This window comes from Oncorhynchus gorbuscha, unplaced genomic scaffold, assembly GCF_021184085.1.
Source record: "Oncorhynchus gorbuscha isolate QuinsamMale2020 ecotype Even-year unplaced genomic scaffold, OgorEven_v1.0 Un_scaffold_1076, whole genome shotgun sequence".
Taxonomy (NCBI): domain Eukaryota; kingdom Metazoa; phylum Chordata; class Actinopteri; order Salmoniformes; family Salmonidae; genus Oncorhynchus; species Oncorhynchus gorbuscha.
Genome location: NW_025745965.1, coordinates 109,710 through 134,729, shown reverse-complemented (window position 1 = coordinate 134,729; position 25,020 = coordinate 109,710). Strand labels below are relative to the sequence as shown.

The 25,020-nt window shown below is 42.5% G+C and overlaps 1 protein-coding gene across 2 annotated transcripts in view; it reads right to left on the bottom strand.

Annotated features, from left to right (window-relative positions):
• Positions 1–23,236, bottom strand: part of LOC124021172 (glycine receptor subunit beta-like) — a 67,012-nt gene extending 43,776 nt beyond the window's left edge. For both annotated transcript variants that reach the window (XR_006836212.1, XM_046336521.1), the window contains exons 1-6: positions 23,002–23,236; positions 20,779–20,886; positions 18,278–18,384; positions 16,570–16,637; positions 11,810–12,036; positions 10,181–10,263 (exon numbers count right to left, since the gene is read on the bottom strand). Coding sequence is in view for 1 of the 2 variants with exons in the window: in XM_046336521.1 (XP_046192477.1) it covers positions 10,181–10,263; positions 11,810–12,036; positions 16,570–16,637; positions 18,278–18,384; positions 20,779–20,885 (592 nt within the window). In the remaining variant the exon portion in view is untranslated. The remainder of the gene's footprint in view (positions 1–10,180; positions 10,264–11,809; positions 12,037–16,569; positions 16,638–18,277; positions 18,385–20,778; positions 20,887–23,001) is intronic.
• Between the last annotated feature and the right edge of the window lie 1,784 nt (positions 23,237–25,020).

Genomic DNA, 25,020 nt, shown 5'->3' with positions numbered 1-25,020 from the left:
TCAGAACTGAATACACCACCTCAGAACTGAATACACCACCTCAGAACTGAATACACCACCTCAACTGAATACACCACCTGAACTGAATACCACCTCAGAACTGAATACACCACCTCAGAACTGAATACACCACCTCAGAACTGAATACACCACCCCAGAACTGAATACACCACCTCAAACTGAATACTGAATACACCACCCCAGAACTGAATACACCACCTCAGAACTGAATACACCACCTCAGAACTGAATACACCACCTCAGAACTGAATACACCACCCACCTCAGAACTGAATACACCACCTCAGAACTGAATACACCACCTCAGAACTGAATACACCACCTCAGAACTGAATACACCACCCAGGAACTGAATACACCACCTCAGAACTGAATACACCACCCCAGAACTGAATACACCACCTCCAAACTGAATACACCACCCCGGAACTGAATACACCACCCCAGAACTGAATACACCACCTCAGAACTGAATAGACCACCTTGGAACTGAATAGACCACCCCAGAACTGAATACACCACCTCAGAACTGAATACACCACCCCAGAACTGAATAAACCACCTCCAAACTGAATACACCACCCCAGAACTGAATACACCACCTCAGAATTGAATAAACCACCTCCAAACTGAATACACCACCCCAGAACTGAATACACCACCTCCAAACTGAATACACCACCCCAGAACTGAATAAACCACCTCCAAACTGAATACACCACCCCGGAACTAAATACACCACCTCAGAACTGAATACACCACTCCGGAACTGAATACACCACCTCAGAACTGAATACACCACCCCAGAACTGAATACACCACCTCCAAACTGAATACACCACCCCAGAACTGAATACACCACCTCAGAAGTGAATACACCACCTCCAAACTGAATACACCACCCCAGAACTGAATACACCACCCCGGAACTGAATACACCACCTCAGAACTGAATACACCACCTCGGAACGGTTTGAACCATCTCCATTTTTCTCCCTTTAAAGAACGTTTGGTAATCCAACCAGAGATTGAAATACTAAGACATTGTTACCTTGTTTTTAGAATAAATCTTCTTCCTGTAATAAAATAATATCATTCCCTGAGATTTTGAATCTGACTTGTCATTAAAAGAACTCTACAGAATCTTCAGATTATAATTGTGACACGAACAGTTTATCCCTACTTGCTAAAAAAAGTTTTGACTTAAATGATAGCTGGTGCCCCGTTTACTGTAGAATATAGATACATCCATATTTTGTATCCCATAATGAATTACCCAATGAATGAGACATTATCATAGAATTAGGCCACACCCCTACAACAAAGAAACACCAGAGAGAAGAGAGATGGCACTGTACTGGAAGGCTGTGGTTTGGGAGTTTAGCTATTTGGGATTATTTTGGCATTTATCTTTACTTTATTTTCCTGAAATGTATTCGCTATCATTTCTTATAACCAGCAAGAACTTTTGAACATCAAATCGTCAGTTAATTTCCCCAATTCCAGCTTCAACTTCAACTTATCTGCCCTGGGCTCTTTCTGTAATTACGACCCAATTTTCAGGCAATCCAAGAGGAAATGAGGCAGGAGAGGGAGAGTCCTGGTGAGAGGCAGGAGAGGGAGAGTCCTGGAGAGGGAGAGTCCTTACAGAGGCAGGAGAGGGAGAGTCCTGGTGAGAGGCAGGAGAGGGAGAGTCCTGGAGAGGGAGAGTCCTTACAGAGGCAGGAGAGGGAGAGTCCTGGTGAGAGGCAGGAGAGGGAGAGTCCTGGAGAGGGAGAGTCCTTACAGAGGCAGGAGAGGGAGAGTCCTGGTGAGAGGCAGGAGAGGGAGAGTCCTGGAGAGGGAGAGTCCTTACAGAGGCAGGAGAGGGAGAGTCCTGGTGAGATTAATGAGAAGGGAAAACCGGCCACCCCTTCCCTGCATTCCATTGGCCAAGAAGATGGATGACCTTGGATCAAGGATTTGCTTGTAACAGCAATATTCTCCGTTTTTCAGAAACATGTCTTTTGGACAAGATACTCCCCATGGCTATCCAATAGGGATGGGAGAAATGTGCAATTTCTCTTAACGTTTAAACGTAAATAAAAATCATACAATTATGGGAATTCACAATTCAGATGTGGTTCTGTGTATGACCACTAAGAATTACTGCAGTTCAATCTATCACATTCCTGGTTACTGACATACCGGTCGTCACTAGGTACCACAGCCACAAAGTCTTGATGCCCACCCATTTCTACAGTTGATCTTCTTAAAATGTGATTTTAAACCTAACCCTAACCTTAATCCTAACCTTAACCACATGGCTAACCTTATGCCTAACCTAAACCTTAAATTAACTCCAAAAATAAAAATATTGTTTGACAATATATTCTGACTTAGTGTTTGTGGTAACTAGTGGAAACCCTACCAGATGGTGCTCACCTTACTGCGGTCCACCACTCACTCAGCAACGATGGTATTAATGCCGTTTTAGATTCTCTGCCCTCCATGTTGTTGTCAGTTGTCAGTTGCAGAAGCTCAAACAGGAACTATCCAGTGACTCGATCAATTGAGAAATGATCATCAGAATCAGAGATTATGCTACAGGACTGCCCTTGCTAGCGCTGATTATAATATGTTCTGAGACTCCACCTATAACACCAACGAGCTAACCCCCTCCGTCACCGGCTTCATAAGGAACTGCATCGGCGACGTTGTCCAAACACTGAAGGTTTGCTGCTTCCCCAATCAAAAGCCCTGGTGTGACACCTCCGTCACCGGCTTCATAAGGAACTGCATCGGCAACGTTGTCCAAACACTGAAGGTTTGCTGCTTCCCCAATCAAAAGCCCTGGTGTGACACCTCCGTCACCGGCTTCATAAGGAAATGCATTAGCGACGTTGTCCCAACACTGAAGGTTTGCTGCTTCCCCAATCAAAAGCCCTGGTTTGACACTGAGGTTGGAGCTAAACTAAAGGACAGGACTACCACACACAAGGCTATCACAGACAACCCCGAGGCTACGACCTCTGCAGAGTCATCAAACGAGCAAAAGGACAGTATAGAAGTAACATGACCTCCTATTTCACAGGCTACGCTGCATGTCGCATGAGCTACAGTCCATTACAGATTACAAAGGAAGACCTAGACGTGATCTGCCCAACGATGCCTCTCTACCAGACCAACTCAATGCATTTTATGCACGTTTTGACAATGACAACACCATACAGTGCGGGAGGGCCATGCTGACCCAGAGGACTGGGTGATCTCACTCTTCGAGGCCGAAGTAAGGTTTTTAATCAGGTCAGCACTCGCAAGGCCGAGGGGTGCGTTCTCAGAGCATGCACAGATTAGTTGGCAGGCATATTCATGGTAATGTCCAACCTCTCCTTATCCCAGTCTGTAATGTACAACCTCTCCTTATCCCAGTCTGTAATGTTCAACCTCTCCTTATCCCAGTCTGTAATGGCAGGCATATTCATGGTAATGTCCAACCTCTCTTTATCCCAGTCTGTAATGGCAGGCATATTCATGGTAATGTTCAACCTCTCCTTATCCCAGTCTGTAATGTACAACCTCTCCTTATCCCAGTCTGTAATGTTCAACCTCTCCTTATCCCAGTCTGTAATGGCAGACATATTCATGGTAATGTTCAACCTCTCCTTATCCCAGTCTGTAATGTTCAACCTCTCCTTATCCCAGTCTGTAATGTTCAACCTCTCCTTATCCCAGTCTGTAATGTTCAATCTCTCCTTATCCCAGTCTGTAATGTTCAACCTCTCCTTATCCCAGTCTGTAATGTTCATGCTTCACTGTGGGGATGGTGTTCTCGGGGTGATGCGAGGTGTTGGGTTTGCGCCAGACATGACGTTTTCCTTGATGGCCAAAAAGCTCAATTTTAGTCTCATCTAACCAGAGTACCTACTTCCATACATTTGGGAGTCACCCACATGCCTTTTGGCGAACACCAAACGAGGTTGCTTAATTTTTTCTTTAAGCAATGGCTTTTTTCTGTCCACTCTTTCATAAAGCCCAGCTCTGTGGCGTGTATGGCTTAAAGTGGTCCAATGGACCGATACTGTCATGTTTTGTCTTATTTTGTCTTGTCATTTTGCTTTTCCCTCTGTTCGTTTTCCCCCTGCTGGTCTTTTTAGGTTCGTTCCCCTTTTTCTCTCTCCCTTCCTCTCTCTCTTCTCTCTATCGTTCCGTTCCTGCTCCCAGCTGTTCCTATTCCCCTTATCAATCATTTAGTCTTCCCACACCTGTTCCCGATCCTTTTCCCTGATTAGAGTCCCTATTTCTCTCCTTGTTTTCCGTTCCTGCCCTGTCGGATCCTTGTCTATTGTTCACCGTGCTGTGTCTATGTATCGCCCTGTCGTGTCGTGTTTCCCTCAGATGCTGCGTGGTGAGCAGGTGTCTGAGTCTGCTACGTTCAAGTGCCTTCCCGAGGCAACCTGCAGTTCTTGATCAAGTCTCCAGTCTGTTCTCGTCATTACGAGTAGAATTATGCCTTTTGATTGTAAAGTTACTTTACTGGATTAAAGACTCTGTTTTCGCCAAGTCGCTTTTGGGTCCTCATTCACCTGCATAACAGATACTCCAATTTCCGCAGTGGAGCTTTGCAGCGCCTTCAGGGTTATCTTTGGTCTCTTTGTTGCCTTTCTGATTAATGCCCTCCTTGCCTGGTCCGTGGGTTTTGGTGGGCGGCCCTCTCTTGGCAGGTTTGTTGTGGTGCCATATTCTTTCAGTTTTTTAATAATGGATTTAATGGTGCCCTGTGGGATGTTCAAAGTTTGTGATATTTTTTTATAACCCAACCCTGATCTGTACTTCTCCACTACTTTGTCCCAGACCTGTTTGGAGAGCTCCTTGGTCTTCATGGTGCAGCTTGCTTGGTGGTGCCCCTTGCTTAGTCGTGTTGCAGACTCTGGGGCCTTTCAGAATACGTGTATATATACTGAGATCATGTGACAGATGGTGTGACACTTAAATAAAGTCCACCCTCTAACCCTTGTGTGCAATCTAACTAATTATGTGACTTCTGAAGGTAATTGCTTGCACCAGATCTTATTTATGGGGCTTCATAGCAAAGGGGGTGAATACATATGCACACATCACTGTTCCTTTTTTTTCTATAATTTTTTGAAAGAAGTTATTTTTTAAATTTCACTTCACCAATTTGGACTATTTTGTGTATGTCCATTACATGAAATCCAAGTAAAAATCCATTTAAATTACAGGTTGTAATACAACAAGATAGGAAAAATGCCAAGGGGGTTTTTACTTTTGCAAGGCACTGTAGGGTTACTGGCACTGTGTTGCAAACAGGATGTTTTGGACGATTTTTATTATTTACAGGCTTCCTTCTTTTCATTCTGTCAATTAGGTTCGTATTGTGGAGTAACTACAATGTTGTTTTCTTCTATCAGCCTTTAAACTCAAACTTTTTTAAAGTCACCATTGGCCTCATGTCATCCCTGAGCTGTTTTCTTCCTCTCCGGCAACTAAGTTAGGAAGGACACCTGTATCTTTGTAGTGACTTGGTATATTGATACACTATCCAAAGTGTAATTCATGACTTCACCTCAAATGGATAATCAATGTCTGCTTTTTATTTTACCCATCTATTAAAGGAATTGGGAAAAAAACCTGGTCTTTGCGGTTGGATCTGTATTTGAAATGCAATGCTCCACTGAGGGACCTTACAGATAATTGCATGTGTGGGGTACAGAGATGAGGTAGTCATTCAAATATAATGTTAAACACTATTTACACAGACTGAGTCCATAGCACCTATTATGGGACTTGTTAAAAATGTTTTACTCCCGAAATGATTTATGCTTGCCATTACAAAGGGCTTGAATACTTAACTCAGAGAAAACGGTTATATTATCGCTATCCATTAATGATTCCAAATGATTCCCAACCAAAAATATATATCACTGGTGGTGTAGCCAACTACAATAACAACACTATATAAACATATATCACTGGTGGTGCAGCCAACTACAATAACAACACTATATGAATGTATATCACTGGTGGTGTAGCCAACTACAATAACACCACTATATAAACATATATCACTGGTGGTGTAGCCAACTACAATAACAACACTATATAAACATATATCACTGGTGGTGCAGCCAACTACTATATAAATATATATCACTGGTGGTGCAGCCAACTACAATAACAACACTATATAAATATATATCACTGGTGGTGCAGCCAACTACAATAACAACACTATATAAATATATATCACTGGTGGTGCAGCCAACTACAATAACAACACTATATAAATATATATCACTGGTGGTGCAGCCAACTACAATAACAACACTATATAAATATATATCACTGGTGGTGCAGTCAACTACTATATAAATGTATATCACTGGTGGTGCAGCCAACTACAATAACAACACTATATAAACATATATCACTGGTGGTGCAGCCAACTACAATAACAACACTATATAAATATATATCACTGGTGGTGCAGCCAACTACAATAACAACACTATATAAACATATATCACTGGTGGTGCAGTCAACTACAATAACAACACTATATAAATGTATATCCCTGGTGGTGCAGCCAACTACAATAACAACACTATATAAACATATATCACTGGTGGTGCAGCCAACTACAATAACAACACTATATAAATATATATCACTGGTGGTGCAGCCAACTACAATAACAACACTATATAAATATATATCACTGGTGGTGCAGCCAACTACAATAACAACACTATATAAATATATATCACTGGTGGTGCAGCCAACTACAATAACAACACTATATAAATATATATCACTGGTGGTGCAGCCAACTACAATAACAACACTAAATAAATATATATCACTGGTGGTGTAGCCAACTATAATAACAACACTATATAAATATATATCACTGGTGGTGCAGCCTACAATAACCACTATATAAATATATATCACTGGTGCAGCCAACTACACTTATATAAATATATATCACTGGTGGTGCACAATAACAACACTATATAAATATATATCACTGGTGGTGCAGCCAACTACAATAACAACACTATATAAATATATATCACTGGTGGTGCAGTCAACTACAATAACAACACTATATAAATATATATCACTGGTGGTGCAGCCAACTACAATAACAACACTATATAAATATATATCACTGGTGGTGCAGCCAACTACAATAACAACACTATATAAATATATATCACTGGTGGTGCAGCCAACTACAATAACAACACTATATAAACATATATCACTGGTGGTGCAGCCAACTACTATATAAACATATATCATTGGTGGTGCAGCCAACTACAATAACAACACTATATAAACATATATCACTGGTGGTGCAGCCAACTACAATAACAACACTATATAAACATATATCACTGGTGGTGCAGCCAACTACTATATAAATATATATCACTGGTGGTGCAGCCAACTACTATATAAACATATATCACTGGTGGTGCAGCCAACTACAATAACAACACTATATAAATATATATCACTGGTGGTGCAGCCAACTACAATAACAACTCTATATAAACATATATCACTGGTGGTGCAGCCAACTACAATAACAACACTATATAAATATATATCACTGGTGGTGCAGCCAACTACAATAACAACACTATATAAATATATATCACTGGTGGTGCAGCCAACTACTATATAAACATATATCACTGGTGGTGCAGCCAACTACAATAACAACACTATATAAATATATATCACTGGTGGTGCAGCCAACTACAATAACAACACTATATAAATATATATCACTGGTGGTGCAGTCAACTACAATAACAACACTATATAAATATATATCACTGGTGGTGCAGCCAACTACAATAACAACACTATATAAATATATATCCCTGGTGGTGCAGCCAACTACAATAACAACACTATAAAAATATATATCACTGGTGGTGCAGACAACTACAATAACAACACTATATAAATGTATATCACTGGTGGTGCAGCCAACTACAATAACAACTCTATATAAATATATATCACTGGTGGTGCAGCCAACTACAATAACAACACTATATAAACATATATCACTGGTGGTGCAGCCAACTACAATAACAACACTATATAAATGTATATCACTGGTGGTGCAGCCAACTACAATAACAACACTATATAAATATATATCACTGGTGGTGCAGCCAACTACTATATAAACATATATCACTGGTGGTGCAGCCAACTACAATAACAACACTATATAAACATATATCACTGGTGGTGCAGCCAACTACAATAACAACACTATATAAACATATATCACTGGTGGTGCAGCCAACTACAATAACAACACTATATAAACATATATCAATGGTGGTGCAGCCAACTACTATATAAATATATATCACTGGTGGTGCAGCCAACTACAATAACAACACTATATAAACATATATCACTGGTGGTGCAGCCAACTACAATAACAACACTATATAAACATATATCACTGGTGGTGCAGCCAACTACTATATAAATATATATCACTGGTGGTGCAGCCAACTACAATAACAACACTATATAAACATATATCACTGGTGGTGCAGCCAACTACAATAACAACACTATATAAACATATATCACTGGTGGTGCAGCCAACTACAATAACAACACTATATAAACATATATCACTGGTGGTGCAGCCAACTACAATAACAACACTATATAAACATATATCACTGGTGGTGCAGCCAACTACAATAACAACACTATATAAACATATATCACTGGTGGTGCAGCCAACTACTATATAAATATATATCACTGGTGGTGCAGCCAACTACAATAACAACACTATATAAACATATATCACTGGTGGTGCAGCCAACTACAATAACAACACTAAATAAATATATATCACTGGTGGTGTAGCCAACTACAATAACAACACTAAATAAATATATATCACTGGTGGTGCAGTCAACTACTATATAAATATATATCACTGGTGGTGCAGCCAACTACAATAACAACACTATATAAATATATATCACTGGTGGTGCAGCCAACTACAATAACAACACTATATAAATATATATCACTGGTGGTGCAGTCAACTACAATAACAACACTATATAAACATATATCACTGGTGGTGCAGTCAACTACAATAACAACACTATATAAATATATATCACTGGTGGTGCAGTCAACTACAATAACAACACTATATAAACATATATCACTGGTGGTGCAGCCAACTACAATAACAACACTATATAAACATATATCACTGGTGGTGCAGCCAACTACAATAACAACACTATATAAATGTATATCACTGGTTGTGCAGCTAACTACAATAACAACACTATATAAACATATATCCCTGGTTGTGCAGCTAACTACAATAACAACACTATATACATATATATCACTGGTGGTGCAGCCAACTACAATAACAACACTATATAAATGTATATCACTGGTTGTGCAGCTAACTACAATAACAACACTATATAAACATATATCCCTGGTTGTGCAGCTAACTACAATAACAACACTATATACATATATATCACTGGTGGTGCAGCCAACTACAATAACAACACTATATAAATGTATATCACTGGTCGTGTAGCCAACTACAATAACAACACTATATAAATGTATATCACTGGTGGGATGGTGGCCCATGTTGACTCCAACACTTCCCACAGTTGTGTCAAGTTGGCAGAATGTCCTTTGGGTGGTGGACTATGCTTGATACACACAGGAAACAGTTGAGCGTGAAGAACCCAGCAGCTTTGCAGTTCTTGACACAAACGGTGCGTCTGGCATCTACTATCATACTCCATTCAAAGGCACTTCAATATTTGGTTTTGCCCATTCACCCCCTGAATGGCACACATACACAATCCATGTCTCAATTGTCCCAAGGCTTAAAAATCCATCTTTAACCAGTCTCCTCCCCTTCATTTACACTGATTGAAGTGGATTTAACAGCTGACATCATTAAGGGGTCATAGCTTTCACCTGGATTCACCTGGTCAGTCTATGTCATGGAAACAGCCGGTGTTCTTAATGTTTTGTGCACTCACTGTATATGAATATTGCGTGTGTCTCTCTGTGCGTGCGTGAGAGTGTGTTAGAGAGAGGGTTTACGTACAGCTCTCCAGTTGCATCTTGCAGAGCTGTGTGTCCATGGGGAACAGAGTGAGGTCCAGAGGGCAGGACAGGGTCACTGACAACCTGAACACACAACAGACAGTCACTGACAACCTGAACACACAACAGACAGTCACTGACAACCTGAACACACAACAGACAGTCACTGACAACCTGAACACACAACAGACAGTCACTGACAACCTGAACACACAACAGACAGTCACTGACAACCTGAACACACAACAGACAGTCACTGACAACCTGAACACACAACAGACAGTCACAACCTGAACACACAACAGACAACCTGAACTGACAACCTGACACACAACAGACAGTCACTGACAACAACAGACAGTCACTGACAACCTGAACACACAACAGACAGTCACTGACAACCTGAACACACAACAGACAGTCACTGACAACCTGAACACACAACAGACAGTCACTGACAACCTGAACACACAACAGACAGTCACTGACAACCTGAACACACAACAGACAACCTGAATACACAACAGACAGTCACTGACAACCTGAACACACAACAGACAGTCACTGACAACCTGAACACACAACAGACAGTCACTGACAACCTGAACACACAACAGACAGTCACTGACAACCTGAACACACAACAGACAGTCACTGACAACCTGAACACACAACAGACAGTCACTGACAACCTGAACACACAACAGACAGTCACAACAGACAGTCACTGACAACCTGAACACACAACAGACAGTCACAACAGACAGTCACTGACAACCTGAACACACAACAGACAGTCACTGACAACCTGAACACACAACAGACAGTCACTGACAACCTGAACACACAACAGACAGTCACTGACAACCTGAACACACAACAGACAGTCACTGACAACCTGAACACACAACAGACAGTCACTGACAACCTGAACACACAACAGACAGTCACTGACAACCTGAACACACAACAGACAGTCACTGACAACCTGAACACACAACAGACAGTCACTGACAACCTGAACACACAACAGACAGTCACTGACAACCTGAACACACAACAGACAGTCACTGACAACCTGAACACACAACAGACAGTCACTGACAACCTGAACACACACAGACAGACTGACAACCTGAACACACAACAGACAACCTGACCACACACCAGACAGTCACTGACAACCTGAACTCACAACAGACAGTCACTGACAACCTGAACTCACAACAGACAGTCACAACAGACAGTCACTGACAACCTGAACACACAACAGACAGTCACTACAGACAGTCACTGACAACCTGAACACACAACAGACAGTCTCTGACAACCTGAACACACAACAGACAACCTGAACACACAACAGACAACCTGACAGACAGTCACAACAGACAGACAGTCACTGACAACCTGAACACACAACAGACAGTCACTGACAACCTGAACACACAACAGACAGTCACTGACAACCTGAACACACAACAGACAACCTGAACACACAACTGACAGTCACTGGGCACACATAGGCAGGCTACCCTGGCAGACAGACAGGCTGAAAGGCAAACAGACAGACAGACTGGACAGACAGACAGACAGACAGACAGACAGACAGACAGACAGACAGACGGACCTCATGCTGATGAGGATGTCTCCATTCCTGAAGATAAATAGCAGGATGTTGTCTTGCGTGACGTCATGGAAGTTAGCATGTTTCTCGTTGGCGAAGAACAGGTCTGGTTTCCATAGACACTGGAATATCTTGGGGTCCACCGTCAACGCTTCTCCTTTGAAGTCTGCCGGGAGCTTCAGCCTCGGGTCATTCCACCGCTGACGCAGGAAGATGTTCACACGGTAGTCCTAGCAACAATCAATCATTTGTTAGTACAAAGTCAATTAAACCCCTAGAGTCAACATTCGCTCCCCCATAGAAATCGAATTAGCATAATAATTCAAATCCCTCCCCAAATCTTTCTGTTTAAGCTAGATATCTGTCTCAATCCCCCACCTCCATGCCCTATGTCCACCTAATGGACGCTTTCTGTTTAAGCTAGATATCTGTCTCAATCCCCCACCTCCATGCCCTATGTCCACCTAATGGACGCTTTCTGTTTAAGCTAGATATCTGTCTCAATCCCCCACCTCCATGCCCTATGTCCACCTAATGGACGCTTTCTGTTTAAGCTAGATATCTGTCTCAATCCCCCATCTCCATGCCCTATGTCCACCTAATGGACGCTTTCTGTTTAAGCTAGATATCTGTCTCAATCCCCCACCTCCATGCCCTATGTCCACCTAATGGACGCTTTCTGTTTAAGCTAGATATCTGTCTCAATCCCCCACCTCCATGCCCTATGTCCACCTAATGGACGCTTTCTGTTTAAGCTAGATATCTGTCTCAATCCCCCACCTCCATGCCCTATGTCCACCTAATGGACGCTTTCTGTTTAAGCTAGATATCTGTCTCAATCCCCCACCTCCATGCCCTATGTCCACCTAATGGACGCTTTCTGTTTAAGCTAGATATCTGTCTCAATCCCCCACCTCCATGCCCTATGTCCACCTAATGGACGCTTTCTGTTTAAGCTAGATATCTGTCTCAATCCCCCACCTCCATGCCCTATGTCCACCTAATGGACGCTTTCTGTTTAAGCTAGATATCTGTCTCAATCCCCCACCTCCATGCCCTATGTCCACCTAATGGACGCTTTCTGTTTAAGCTAGATATCTGTCTCAATCCCCCACCTCCATGCCCTATGTCCACCTAATGGACGCTTTCTGTTTAAGCTAGATATCTGTCTCAATCCCCCACCTCCATGCCCTATGTCCACCTAATGGACGCTTTCTGTTTAAGCTAGATATCTGTCTCAATCCCCCACCTCCATGCCCTATGTCCACCTAATGGACGCTTTCTGTTTAAGCTAGATATCTGTCTCAATCCCCCATCTCCATGCCCTATGTCCACCTAATGGACGCTTTCTGTTTAAGCTAGATATCTGTCTCAATCCCCCACCTCCATGCCCTATGTCCACCTAATGGACGCTTTGACGGATGTCTAGTTTTCATATTCGACGCACATGTGCTTTGCTTTTTTTTTTAAAAGCTAAAAGCTAAAAGAGATGACCAGTTTACAGGGGAGTATAGAGTGCAGTGATGTGTCCTATAAGGAGCAAATCTGATGGCCGAATGGTAAAGAACATCTAGCCGCTCGAGGGCTCCCTTACCTACCGATCTATAATTTATGTCTCCGTAATCTAGCATGGGTAGGATGGTCATCTGAATCAGGGTTAGTTTGGCAGCTGAGGTGAAAGAGGAGCGATTACGATGGAGGAAACCAAGTCTAGATTTAACTTTAGCGTGCAGCTTTGATATGTGCTGAGAGAAGGACAGTGTACCATCTAGCCATACTCCCAAGTACTTGTATGAGGTGACTATCTCAAGCTCTAAACTCTCAGAGGTAGTAATCACCTCTAAACCCTCAGAGGTAGTAATCACCCCACTCTAAACCCTCAGAGGTAGTAATCACCTCTAAACCCTCAGAGGTAGTAATCACCCAGCTCTAAACTCTCAGAGGTAGTAATCACCCCGCTCTAAACCCTCAGAGGTAGTAATCACCTCTAAACCCTCAGAGGTAGTAATCACCCAGCTCTAAACTCTCAGAGGTAGTAATCACCCCGCTCTAAACCCTCGGAGGTAGTAATCACCCAGCTCTAAACCCTCAGTGGTAGTAATCACCCCGCTCTAAACTCTCAGAGGTAGTAATCACCCCGCTCTAAACCCTCAGAGGTAGTAATCACCTCTAAACCCTCGGAGGTAGTAATCACCCAGCTCTAAACCCTCAGTGGTAGTAATCACCCCGCTCTAAACCCTCAGAGGTAGTAATCACCCCGCTCTAAACCCTCAGAGGTAGTAATCACCCCGCTCTAAACTCTCAGAGGTAGTAATCACACCTGTGGGGAGAGGGGCATTATTCTTACCAAACCACATGACCGTTGTTTTGGAGGTGTTCAGAACAAGGTTAAGGGCAGAGAAAGCTTGTTGGACACTAAGAAAGCTTTGTGTAGAGCGATTAACACAAAATCCAGGGAGGGGCCAGCTGAGTAATAGACTGTATCATCTGCATATAAATGGTTGAGAGAGCTTCCTACCTCCTGAGCTATGTTGTTGATGTAAATTGAGAAGAGCATGGGGCCTAGGATCGAGCCTTGGGGAACTGCCTTGGTGACAGGCAGTGGCTGAGGCAGCAGATGTTCTGACTTTATACACTGCACTCTTTGAGAGAGGTAGTTACCAAACCAGGCCAAAGACCCCTCAGAGACACCAATACTCCTTAGCCGGCCCACAAGAATGTAATGGTCAACCGTATCAAAAGATTTGGCCAAGTCAATAAAAATAGCAGAACAACATTGCTTAGATTCAAGGGCAATGGTGACATCAGTGAGGACCTACTGTATATGGTTGCATTGACACATCCATAACGTGAGCGCAAACCAGATGGCATACCCAAGAAAATACTATAGACATCAAGAAAGCCAGTCAGTTGATTATTGACACATTTTTCCAACACTTTTGATAAACAGGGCAAAATAGAAATAGGCCTTAAACAGTTAGGATCAGCTCGATCTGACCCTTTAAATAAAGGACGGACCGTGGCTGCCTTCCAAGCAATGGGAACCTCCCCAGAGAGGAGAGACATGTTAAACAGGTTGGAGATATGCTTTGCCATGATAGAGCCAGCAACCTTAAAGAAGAAAGGGTCTAAACCATATGACCCAGGTGTTTTTTTGGGGTCAAGGAGCTCCTTTAGCACCTCGGAATCAGTGACCACCTGCAGTGGAAAACTTTGTAGCGGGTCAGGGGGACAAGAGGGAGGAGAATCGGGGATAGTCACATCAGAAGGGGTGGGAGATGAGGAAATGTTGGGCGGGCAAGGAGTCAAATAGGAATCCTGACTTAATGAAGTGATCATTAAAGCCATGTGCTCCTTGTCAGTAACAACCACATCATCAACATTAAGGGACATGGGCAGCTGTGAGGAGGAGGGTTTATTCTCCAGATCTTTAACCATTTTCCAGAACTTCTTGAACTTCCCACAGAGAGAGAACTGCTCCTTAAAGTAACTAACTTTGGCCTTCCAGATAGCCTGAGTGCACTTATTTCTCATTTGCCTGAACGAGAGCCAGTCAGCCTGGGTATGCGTGTGCCGAGCAATTTGCCAAATGGGATTGTTGAGGTGGAGTATGCCAGATCATGGTCGAACCAGGTGCCGAACCTGTTTTTAATTCTGAAAATATCAAAAAATAAGGTCCTAGTATCTTCGACATAGGGGATCAAGCTGATTCTATACAGATTTACAGAGGCCAGTTCATGAAGGAAGGCTTGTTAAAGTTTTATATCAATCGTCTATGACAAATCAGGACAGGTTGTTTCACTGAGCAGCCTTTATGAACACAGGCTGTAAAACAGTGATCACTAAGGACATGATAGAAAACACCAGACTGATACCTATCAGGATTATTTGTGAGGATAACCTTAAGGAACACAGGCTGTAAAACAGTGATCACTAAGGACATTACAGAAAACACCAGACTGATACATAATCAGGATTATTTGTGAGGATAACATTGAGGAGAGTAGCTTTTTCTGGGTGTTTGGAGTCATACCTTGTGGGATTGGTAATAATTTGAGTAAGATTTAGGGAGCCCTGTTGCTTTAGGACTTGGCTCAGGTAGTTTAAGCATGTCCCAATTTAGGTCACCAAGCAGGACAAATTCAGACTTAGTGTAAGGAGCCAGGTGAGAGTTTAGGGCAGCATACAGGCTAATGCTGATAGCATACAGTCTGATGGTGGTAGCATACAGTCTGATGGTGGTAGCATACAGGCTACTGTTTATAGGATACAGGCTAATGTTTATAGCATATATGCTAATGGTGGTAGCATACAGACTACTGTTAATAGCATATAGGCTAATGTTTATAGCATATAGGCTAATGGTGATAGTATACAGGCTACTGTTTATAGCATACAGGCTAATGTTTATAGCATACAGGCTAATGTTGATGGTTTACAGACTAATGCTAATAGCATACAGGCTACTGTTTATAGCATATAGGCTAATGGTGATGACGTTGGGATGTTGGTACCATTGTTAGCATGGTTTTAGCATTAGGGCGGCAGCGTAGCCTAGTGTTTAGAGCGTTGGACTAGTAACCGGAAGGTTGCGAGTTCAAACCCCCGAGCTGACAAGGTACAAATCTGTCGTTCTTCCCCTGAACAGGCAGTTAGCCCACTGTTCCCAGGCCGTCATTGAAAATAAGAATGTGTTCTTAACTTACTTGCCTGGTTAAATAAAGGTCAAATTAAAAAATAAAATAAAATTTGTAACTGCTCACCATGTTGGTTTCCTGGATGGAGCCAAAACTGTTGATAAACATATTAATCTTGTCTTCCACCGGAACACCTGGGACACACACACACACACACACACACACACACACACACACACACACACACACACACACACACACACACACACACACACACACACACACACACACACACACACACACACACACACACACACACACACACACACACACACAACATAAAAATAAATTAAAAAAACCCATGCAGTTTGTGTCTGTGTGTGTCTTTGGCATTTCTGTGGTCTTGACAGTCATGTGATCATTCCGCTCCACTCAACCTGATTCGCAGCATATGGCCGTGGCTCTCTCTCTCACACACACTCAGAAACACGCACACACACACACAGGCTTACAACACTTTCAGTTTATTAACCAAACAGACTAATTCTGTCCTCCGCCTCCTCTCCCCCTCTCCTCTCTTCTCCTTTCTCCTTCTTCTCTCCTCCTCTTCTCTCCTGTTCTCTCCTTCACTCCTCTCTTCTCCTCCTCCTCTCCTATCCTCCACTCTTCTTCTCCTCTCCTTTTCCCCCTCTTCTTTCCCCTCATCTCCTCCTCTCCTCTCTTCTCCTCCTCTTCTTTCTTCTGTCCCCTCTTCTCCTCCTCTTCTCCTTTCCTCCTCTCCTCCTCTTATCTATTCCCATCCTCTTCTCCTTTCTCCTCCTCCTCTCCTCATCTTCTCCCGCTCCTCTCCTCCTCTTCTCTGTTATCCTCCTCTTCTAATCCTTTTCTCTCTTCTCCTTCTCTTCCTCTTCTCTCCTCTTCCTCTTCTCTCTTCTTGCTCCCCCCCCTCCTCTTCTCCTCCTCCTCTCTCCTCTCCTCCTCTATCATCTTCTCCTCTTTCTCTATCCCACTCTTCTCCTCCTCTTCTCTCTTCTATTGAACTGTTACTGTATAACAGGTCAATAGAGTCATGGGTTGTTACTGTATAACAGGTCAATAGAGTCATGGGTTGTTACTGTATAACAGGTCAATAGAGTCATGAGTTGTTACTGTATAACAGGTCAATAGAGTCATGGGTTGTTACTGTATAACAGGTCAATAGAGTCATGGGTTGTTACTGTATAACAGGTCAATAGAGTCATGGGTTAGAGTTGTTACTGTATAACAGGTCAATAGAGTCATGGGTTGTTACTGTATAACAGGTCAATAGAGTCATGGGTTGTTACTGTATAACAGGTCAATAGAGTCATGGGTTGTTACTCTATAACAGGTCAATAGAGTCATGGGTTGTTACTGTATAACAGGTCAATAGAGTCATGGGTTGTTACTGTATAACAGGTCAATAGAGTCATGGGTTGTTACTGTATAACAGGTCAATAGAGTCATGGGTTGTTACTGTATAACAGGTCAATAGAGTCATGGGTTGTTACTGTTAACAGGTCAATAGAGTCATGGGTTGTTACTGTATAACAGGTCAATAGAGTCATGGGTTGTTACTGTATAACAGGTCAATAGAGTCATGGGTTGTTACTGTATAACAGGTCAATAGAGTCATGGGTTGTTACTGTATAACAGGTCAATAGAGTCATGGGTTGTTACTGTATAACAGGTCAATAGAGTCATGGGTTAGAGTCATTACTGTATAACAGTTCAGTCATGGGTTGTTACTGTGGGTTGTTACTGGATAACACTCCAACCACAAGGCCGTTGAGTTGGTTGTATATATGTAACTAACCTTTAAAGTTGGGTCGTATGCGAGAGTCATATGTCACCATCAGCCTGTTGAGGATGTTGCTGGTGGAGTTGGCTGGTACCTGAGCAATCTCCTCTGCAGACAGCTGTCTGTAACACAAACACATAATACACTTACTACTACTGCTACTGTTACTACTACTACTACTACTACTGCTACTACTAGGACTAATACTACTACTACTGTTACTACTACTACTGCTACTACTGCTACTACTACTACTACTGTTACTACTACTACTACTACTACTACTGCTACTGTTACTACTACTACTACTACTACTGCTACTACTAGGACTAATACTACTACTACTGTTACTACTACTACTACTACTACTGCTACTACTAGGACTAATACTACTACTACTGTTACTACTACTACTGCTACTACTACTACTGTTACTACTACTACTACTACTACTGCTACTACTAGAACTACTAATACTATACTACTACTACTACTACTACTACTGCTACTACTAGGACTAATACTACTACTACTGTTACTACTACTACTACTACTACTGCTACTACTAGGACTAATACTACTACTACTGTTACTACTACTACTGCTACTACTACTACTACTACTGTTACTACTACTACTACTACTACTGCTACTACTAGAACTACTAATACTATACTACTACTACTACTACTACTGTTACTACTAGAACTACTAATACTATACTACTACTACTACTGCTACTACTACTACTGTTACTACTAGAACTACTAATACTATACTACTACTACTACTACTACTACTACTAATACTGCTACTACTAGAACTACTAATACTATACTACTACTACTACTACTACTGCTACTACTGCTACTACTACTACTGTTACTACTAGAACTACTAATACTATACTACTACTACTACTACTACTACTACTGCTACTACTAGAACTACTAATACTATACTACTACTACTACTGCTACTACTACTACTGTTACTACTACTACTACTACTGCTACTACTAGAACTACTAATACTATACTACTACTACTACTACTGCTACTACTACTACTGTTACTACTACTACTACTACTGCTACTACTACTACTAGAACTACTAATACTCTACTACTACTACTACTACTACTACTACTACTACTACTACTACTACTACTACTACTGCTACTACTGCTACTACTAGGACTAATACTACTACTACTGCTACTACTACTACAACCTCTGCTACTACTACTACAACCTCTACTACTACTACTACTACTACTACAACAACCTCTATACTACTACTACTACTACTACTACTACTACAACCTCTACTACTACTACTACTACTACTACTACTACTACTACTACAACCTCTACTACTACTACAAACTCTACTAATACTACTACTACTGTTACTACTACTACTACTACTACTACTACTACTGCTAAAACTGCTACTACTACAACCTCTACTACTACTACTACTACTACTACTACTACTACAACCTCTACTACTACTACTACTACTACTACAACCTCTACTACTACTACTACTACTACTACTACAACAACCTCTATACTACTACTACTACTACTACTACAACAACCTCTACTACTACTGCTACTATTACTACTACTACTACTACTACAACAACCTCTATACTACTACAACAGCCTCTATACTACTACTACAACCTCTACTACTACTACTACAACCTCTACTACTACTACTACAACCTCTACTACTACTGCTACTACCACCAACATTATTACTACTACTACTACTGGTACTACTATCACTGCTACTACTCCTGCTACTGCTACTACCTCTACTACTACTACCTCTACTACTACTACTACTACTACTACTACTACTACCACCAAGCGGTGTCAGAGGAAGGCCCTAAAAATTGTCAAAGACCCCAGCCACCCCAGTCATAGACTGTTCTCTCTACTATCGCATGGCAAGCGGTACCGTAGTGCCAAGTCTCGGACAAAAAGGCTTCTCAACAGTTCTTACCCCCAAGTCATAAGACTCCTGAACAGGTAACCAAATGGGCATTCTGCATTGTGTCCCACCACCCCCACCAACCCCTCTTTTTACGCTGCTGTTTATCATATATGCATAGTCACTTTAACCATACCTACATGTACATACTACGTCAAAACACCTGACTAACCGGTGTCTGTGCTACTGGTATTTTCAAATGTCTTTTTACTGTTGTTTTATTTCTTTACTTACTCACACACACACACACACACACACACACACACACACACACACACACACACACACACACACACACACACACACACACACACACACACACACACACACACACACACACACACACACACACACACACACACACACACACACACACACTTTTTTCACACTATTGGGTTAGAGCCTGTAAGTAAGCATTTCACTGTAAGGTCTACTACACCTGTTGTATTCGGTGCACGTGACAAATAAACGTTGATTTGATACCACTACTACCACTGCGAGGGACTTACGAAGGACATATGACTTGCTTTCCCTTCTTGACTTTCTTAGCTGGTTTTCCTCCACTCTCTGCAGACTGGGCTAGAGATAGTAGGAGGATCACTATCATCAGCTCCATTCTGTTGGAGAGATAAACATTTAGATATACAGTCTCTGCAGACTGGGCTAGAGATAGTAGGAGGATCACTATCATCAGCTCCATTCTGTTGGAGAGATAAACATTTAGATATACAGTCTCTGCAGACTGGGCTAGAGTTAGTAGGAGGATAACTATCATCAGCTCCATTCTGTTGGAGAGATAAACATTTAGATATACAGTGGGGTTCAACATTATTAAACCCTTGATAAATATGAGCAAAAATACTGTATAAAATAAATAAAACAAATACTGAGCTATATTGTATGCAAAAAAATGTTGTACAATTATTTTATACAAATACAATTGTTCAGACAGAGATTTTGTTTAACAAGTAATCCTATTTTTTTTCTCTCAAGAAGTTAGTGGTCAAAATGATTGGCACCCCTTTTTTCAATACCTTTCAATACCCCACCTTAAGATGAAAACGGCACTGAGCCTTTTTCTACAATGTTTTATGATTTGGCGAACACATTGGGAGGGATCTTATACCGTTCCTACATACAGAATCTTTACAGATCCTTTGTCTGTGCTTATGGACTGCCCTCTTCAAATAAAACCACACATTTTGGGTAAAGGGTTCTACATGGAACTCAAAAAGGGTTCTACATGGAACTCAAAAAGGGTTCTACATGGAACTCAAAAAGGGTTCTACATGGAACTCAAAAAGGGTTCTACATGGAACCAAAAAGGGTTCTACATGGAACTCAAAAAGGGTTCTACATGGAACTCAAAAAGGGTTCTTCAAAGGCTTCTCCTATGGGGGCTGCCAAAGAACCCTTTTAGGTCGTAGTTAGCACCATGTTTTTAAGAGTGTATGGAGGAATGGTCTAAGATACTTCTCAATGTGTTATCCATTCTCTTACAACATTTTAGAAAAATACTATGTGTCGTTATCCTCGTAAGGTGAGGTATTGAAAACAGGGGTGCCAATTTTGGCCACTCTTTTTTTTCAGAAAATGTAATATTTGTTAAACAAAAATGTCTTCCTCTGACCAATTGTATTAGTATACACTACTGTTCGAAAGTTTGGGGTCACTTAGAAATGTCTGGCAGCTTCATTAAATACTACCCACAAAACACCAGTCTCAATGTCAACAGTGAAGAGGCGACTCAGGGAGAAAGAGACAGAGATGGAGAGGCAGAGCGAGAGGAGAGATTTTTTGTCCATCATAATCTTTTCTTTTTATTGGCCAGTCTGAGAAATTGATTTTTCTTCGCAACTCTGCCTAGAAGGCCAGTATCCTGGAGTCGCCTCTTTACTTTTGACGTTGAGACGGGTGTTTTGCGGGTACACATATATAAACAGAATAGTCTAAAATCTAATACACATTATATATAAACAGAATAGTCTAACATTATACACATTATATATCAACAGAATAGTCTAACATCTAATACACACACACGCACCAGTCTAACACACATAGTATTCTGGTATTACACACATACTGATTATGTCTACCAACCTTTCTCAGTCATATTGTCCTGACTCATCACAATACAACAGACAGACAGACAGACAGACAGACAGACAGACAGACAGACAGACAGACAGACAGACAGACAGACAGACAGACAGACAGACAGACAGACAGACAGACAGACAGACAGACAGACAGACAGACAGACAGACAGACAGACAGACAGACAGACAGACAGACAGACAGACAGACAGACAGACAGACAGACAGACAGACACCAAGAGAGAGAGAATGACAGATAGAGAGAAAGAGGCAGAGATGGAGAGGCAGAGAGAGAGAAAGAGGGAGAGATGGAGGTACAGAGGAGAGATTGAAAGAGAGAGGGAAAGAGGGAGAGATGGAGAGGCAGAGAGAGAGAAAGAGGGAGAGATGGAGAGGCAGAGAGAGAGAAAGAGGGAGAGATGGAGGTACAGAGGAGAGATTGAAAGAGAGAGGGAAAGAGGGAGAGATGGAGAGGCAGAGAGAGGGAAAGAGGGAGAGATGGAGAGGCAGAGAGAGGGAAAGAGGGAGAGATGGAGGTACAGAGGAGAGATTGAAAGAGAGAGGGAAAGAGGGAGAGATGGAATGTCATAATGAGAGTTACTGCAGAATGAAGAGAGAGCTGTTGATCTTACCTTGACAGTCTGGTTGCTACGCTGGTTGCTGCGATGATTTAACAACAATGTCGGTTACTGCAGCAGCATCATGTCCTTTCCTCCGTCTCCTCTCGTGAGCCGTTCTCAAGTTCAACCCAGCTCCTTCCGCCTGCTCGCACAATGACGATATATCTGTCAGAAGAGAGACGGAGGGAGGGAGGTAGGGACGAGAGAGGGTGGGTAGGAGGGGGGGAGGGAGGGAGGTAGGGAGGGAGGTAGGGAGGAGAGAGGGTGGGTAGGAGGGGGAGGGAGGGAGGGAGAGAGGGAGGGAGGGAGGGGGAGGAGAGAGGGTGGGTAGGAGGGGGAGGGAGGGAGGGAGGTAGGGAGGAGAGAGGGTGGGTAGGAGGGGGAGGGAGGTAGGGACGAGAGAGGGTGGGTAGGAGGGGGAGGGAGGGAGGGAGGGAGGGAGGGAGGGAGGGAGGGAGGGAGGGAGGTAGGGAGGAGAGAGGGTGGGTAGGAGGGGGAGGGAGGGAGGTAGGGAGGGAGGGAGGGAGGTAGGGAGGAGAGAGGGTGGGTAGGAGGGGGAGGGAGGCAGAGAGGGAGGTAGGGACGAGAGAGGGTGGGTAGGAGGGGGAGGGAGGGAGGTAGGGAGGAGAGAGGGTGGGTAGGAGGGGGAGGGAAGGAGGAAGAGAGGGAGGAGAGAGGGTGGGTAAGACGGGGAGGGAGGGAGAGAAGGGAGGGAGAGAGGGAGGTAGGGAGGAGAGAGGGTGGGTAAGATGGGGAGGGAGAGAGAGAGGGAGGTAGGGAGGAGAGAGGGTGGGTAGGAGGGAGGGAGGGAGGGAGCGTACGTGAGTAAGAGAAAGTGAGGGAGTTTGTGAAAACGATGGAGAGAGAGTGTGTGTAAGAGTGAGGGTGTGTGAGAGAGTCAGGGAGAGAGAGTGAGAGAGAGTCAGGGAGAGAGAGTGAGAGAGAGGCAGGGAGAGTGAGTGATAGAGAGGCAGGGAGAGAGAGGGAGAGAGTGTGTGTGTGAGAGAGGCAGGGAGAGAGAGTGAGAGAGAGGCAGGGAGAGAGAGGCAGGGAGAGGGAGTATGTGTGTGAGAGAGGCAAGGGAGAGAGGCTGTATATGTCAAGAGTTGCGTGTTTGTGCATCTGCGCTCTAACATGCGCAGTAGCTCTAGCCCCATGTTAGCAGCACGAGTCCATGCACGAGCACAGTGTCATTGTAATGCTCTTTATGGCCCCCTCTTTGTGGTCTACTGCAGAGCACAGTCTTTATATTCTATAGTAGAACACAGTCTTATATTCTACAGTAGAACACAGTCTTTATATTCTAGAGTAGAACACAGTCTTATATTCTACTGCAGAGCACAGTCTTTATATTCTATAGTAGAACACAGTCTTATATTCTACAGTAGAACACAGTCTTTATATTCTAGAGTAGAACACAGTCTTATATTCTACTGCAGAGCACAGTCTTTATATTCTATAGTAGAACACAGTCTTATATTCTACAGTAGAACACAGTCTTTATATTCTAGAGTAGAACACAGTCTTATATTCTACTGCAGAGCACAGTCTTTATATTCTAGAGTAGAACACAGTCTTATATTCTACTGCAGAGCACAGTCTTTATATTCTACAGTAGAACACAGTCTTTATATTCTAGAGTACAACACTGTCTTTATATTCGAGAGTAGAACACAGTCATTATATTCTACAGTAGAACACAGTCATTATTTTCTACAGTAGAACACAGTCTTAAATTCTACAGCAGAACAGTCTTAAATTCTACAGCAGACCACAGTCTTTATATTCCACAGTAGAACAGTTATTATTTTCTACAGTAGGACACAATCTTTATATTCTACAGTAGAACACAGTCATTATATTCTACAGTAGAACACAGTCTTATATTCTACAGCAGAACAGTCTTAAATTCTACAGCAGAACACAGTCTTTATATTCTACAGCAGAACAGTCATTATTTTCTACAGTAGAATACAGTCTTTATATTCTACAGTAGAACACAGTCTTTATATTCTACAGTAGAACACAGTC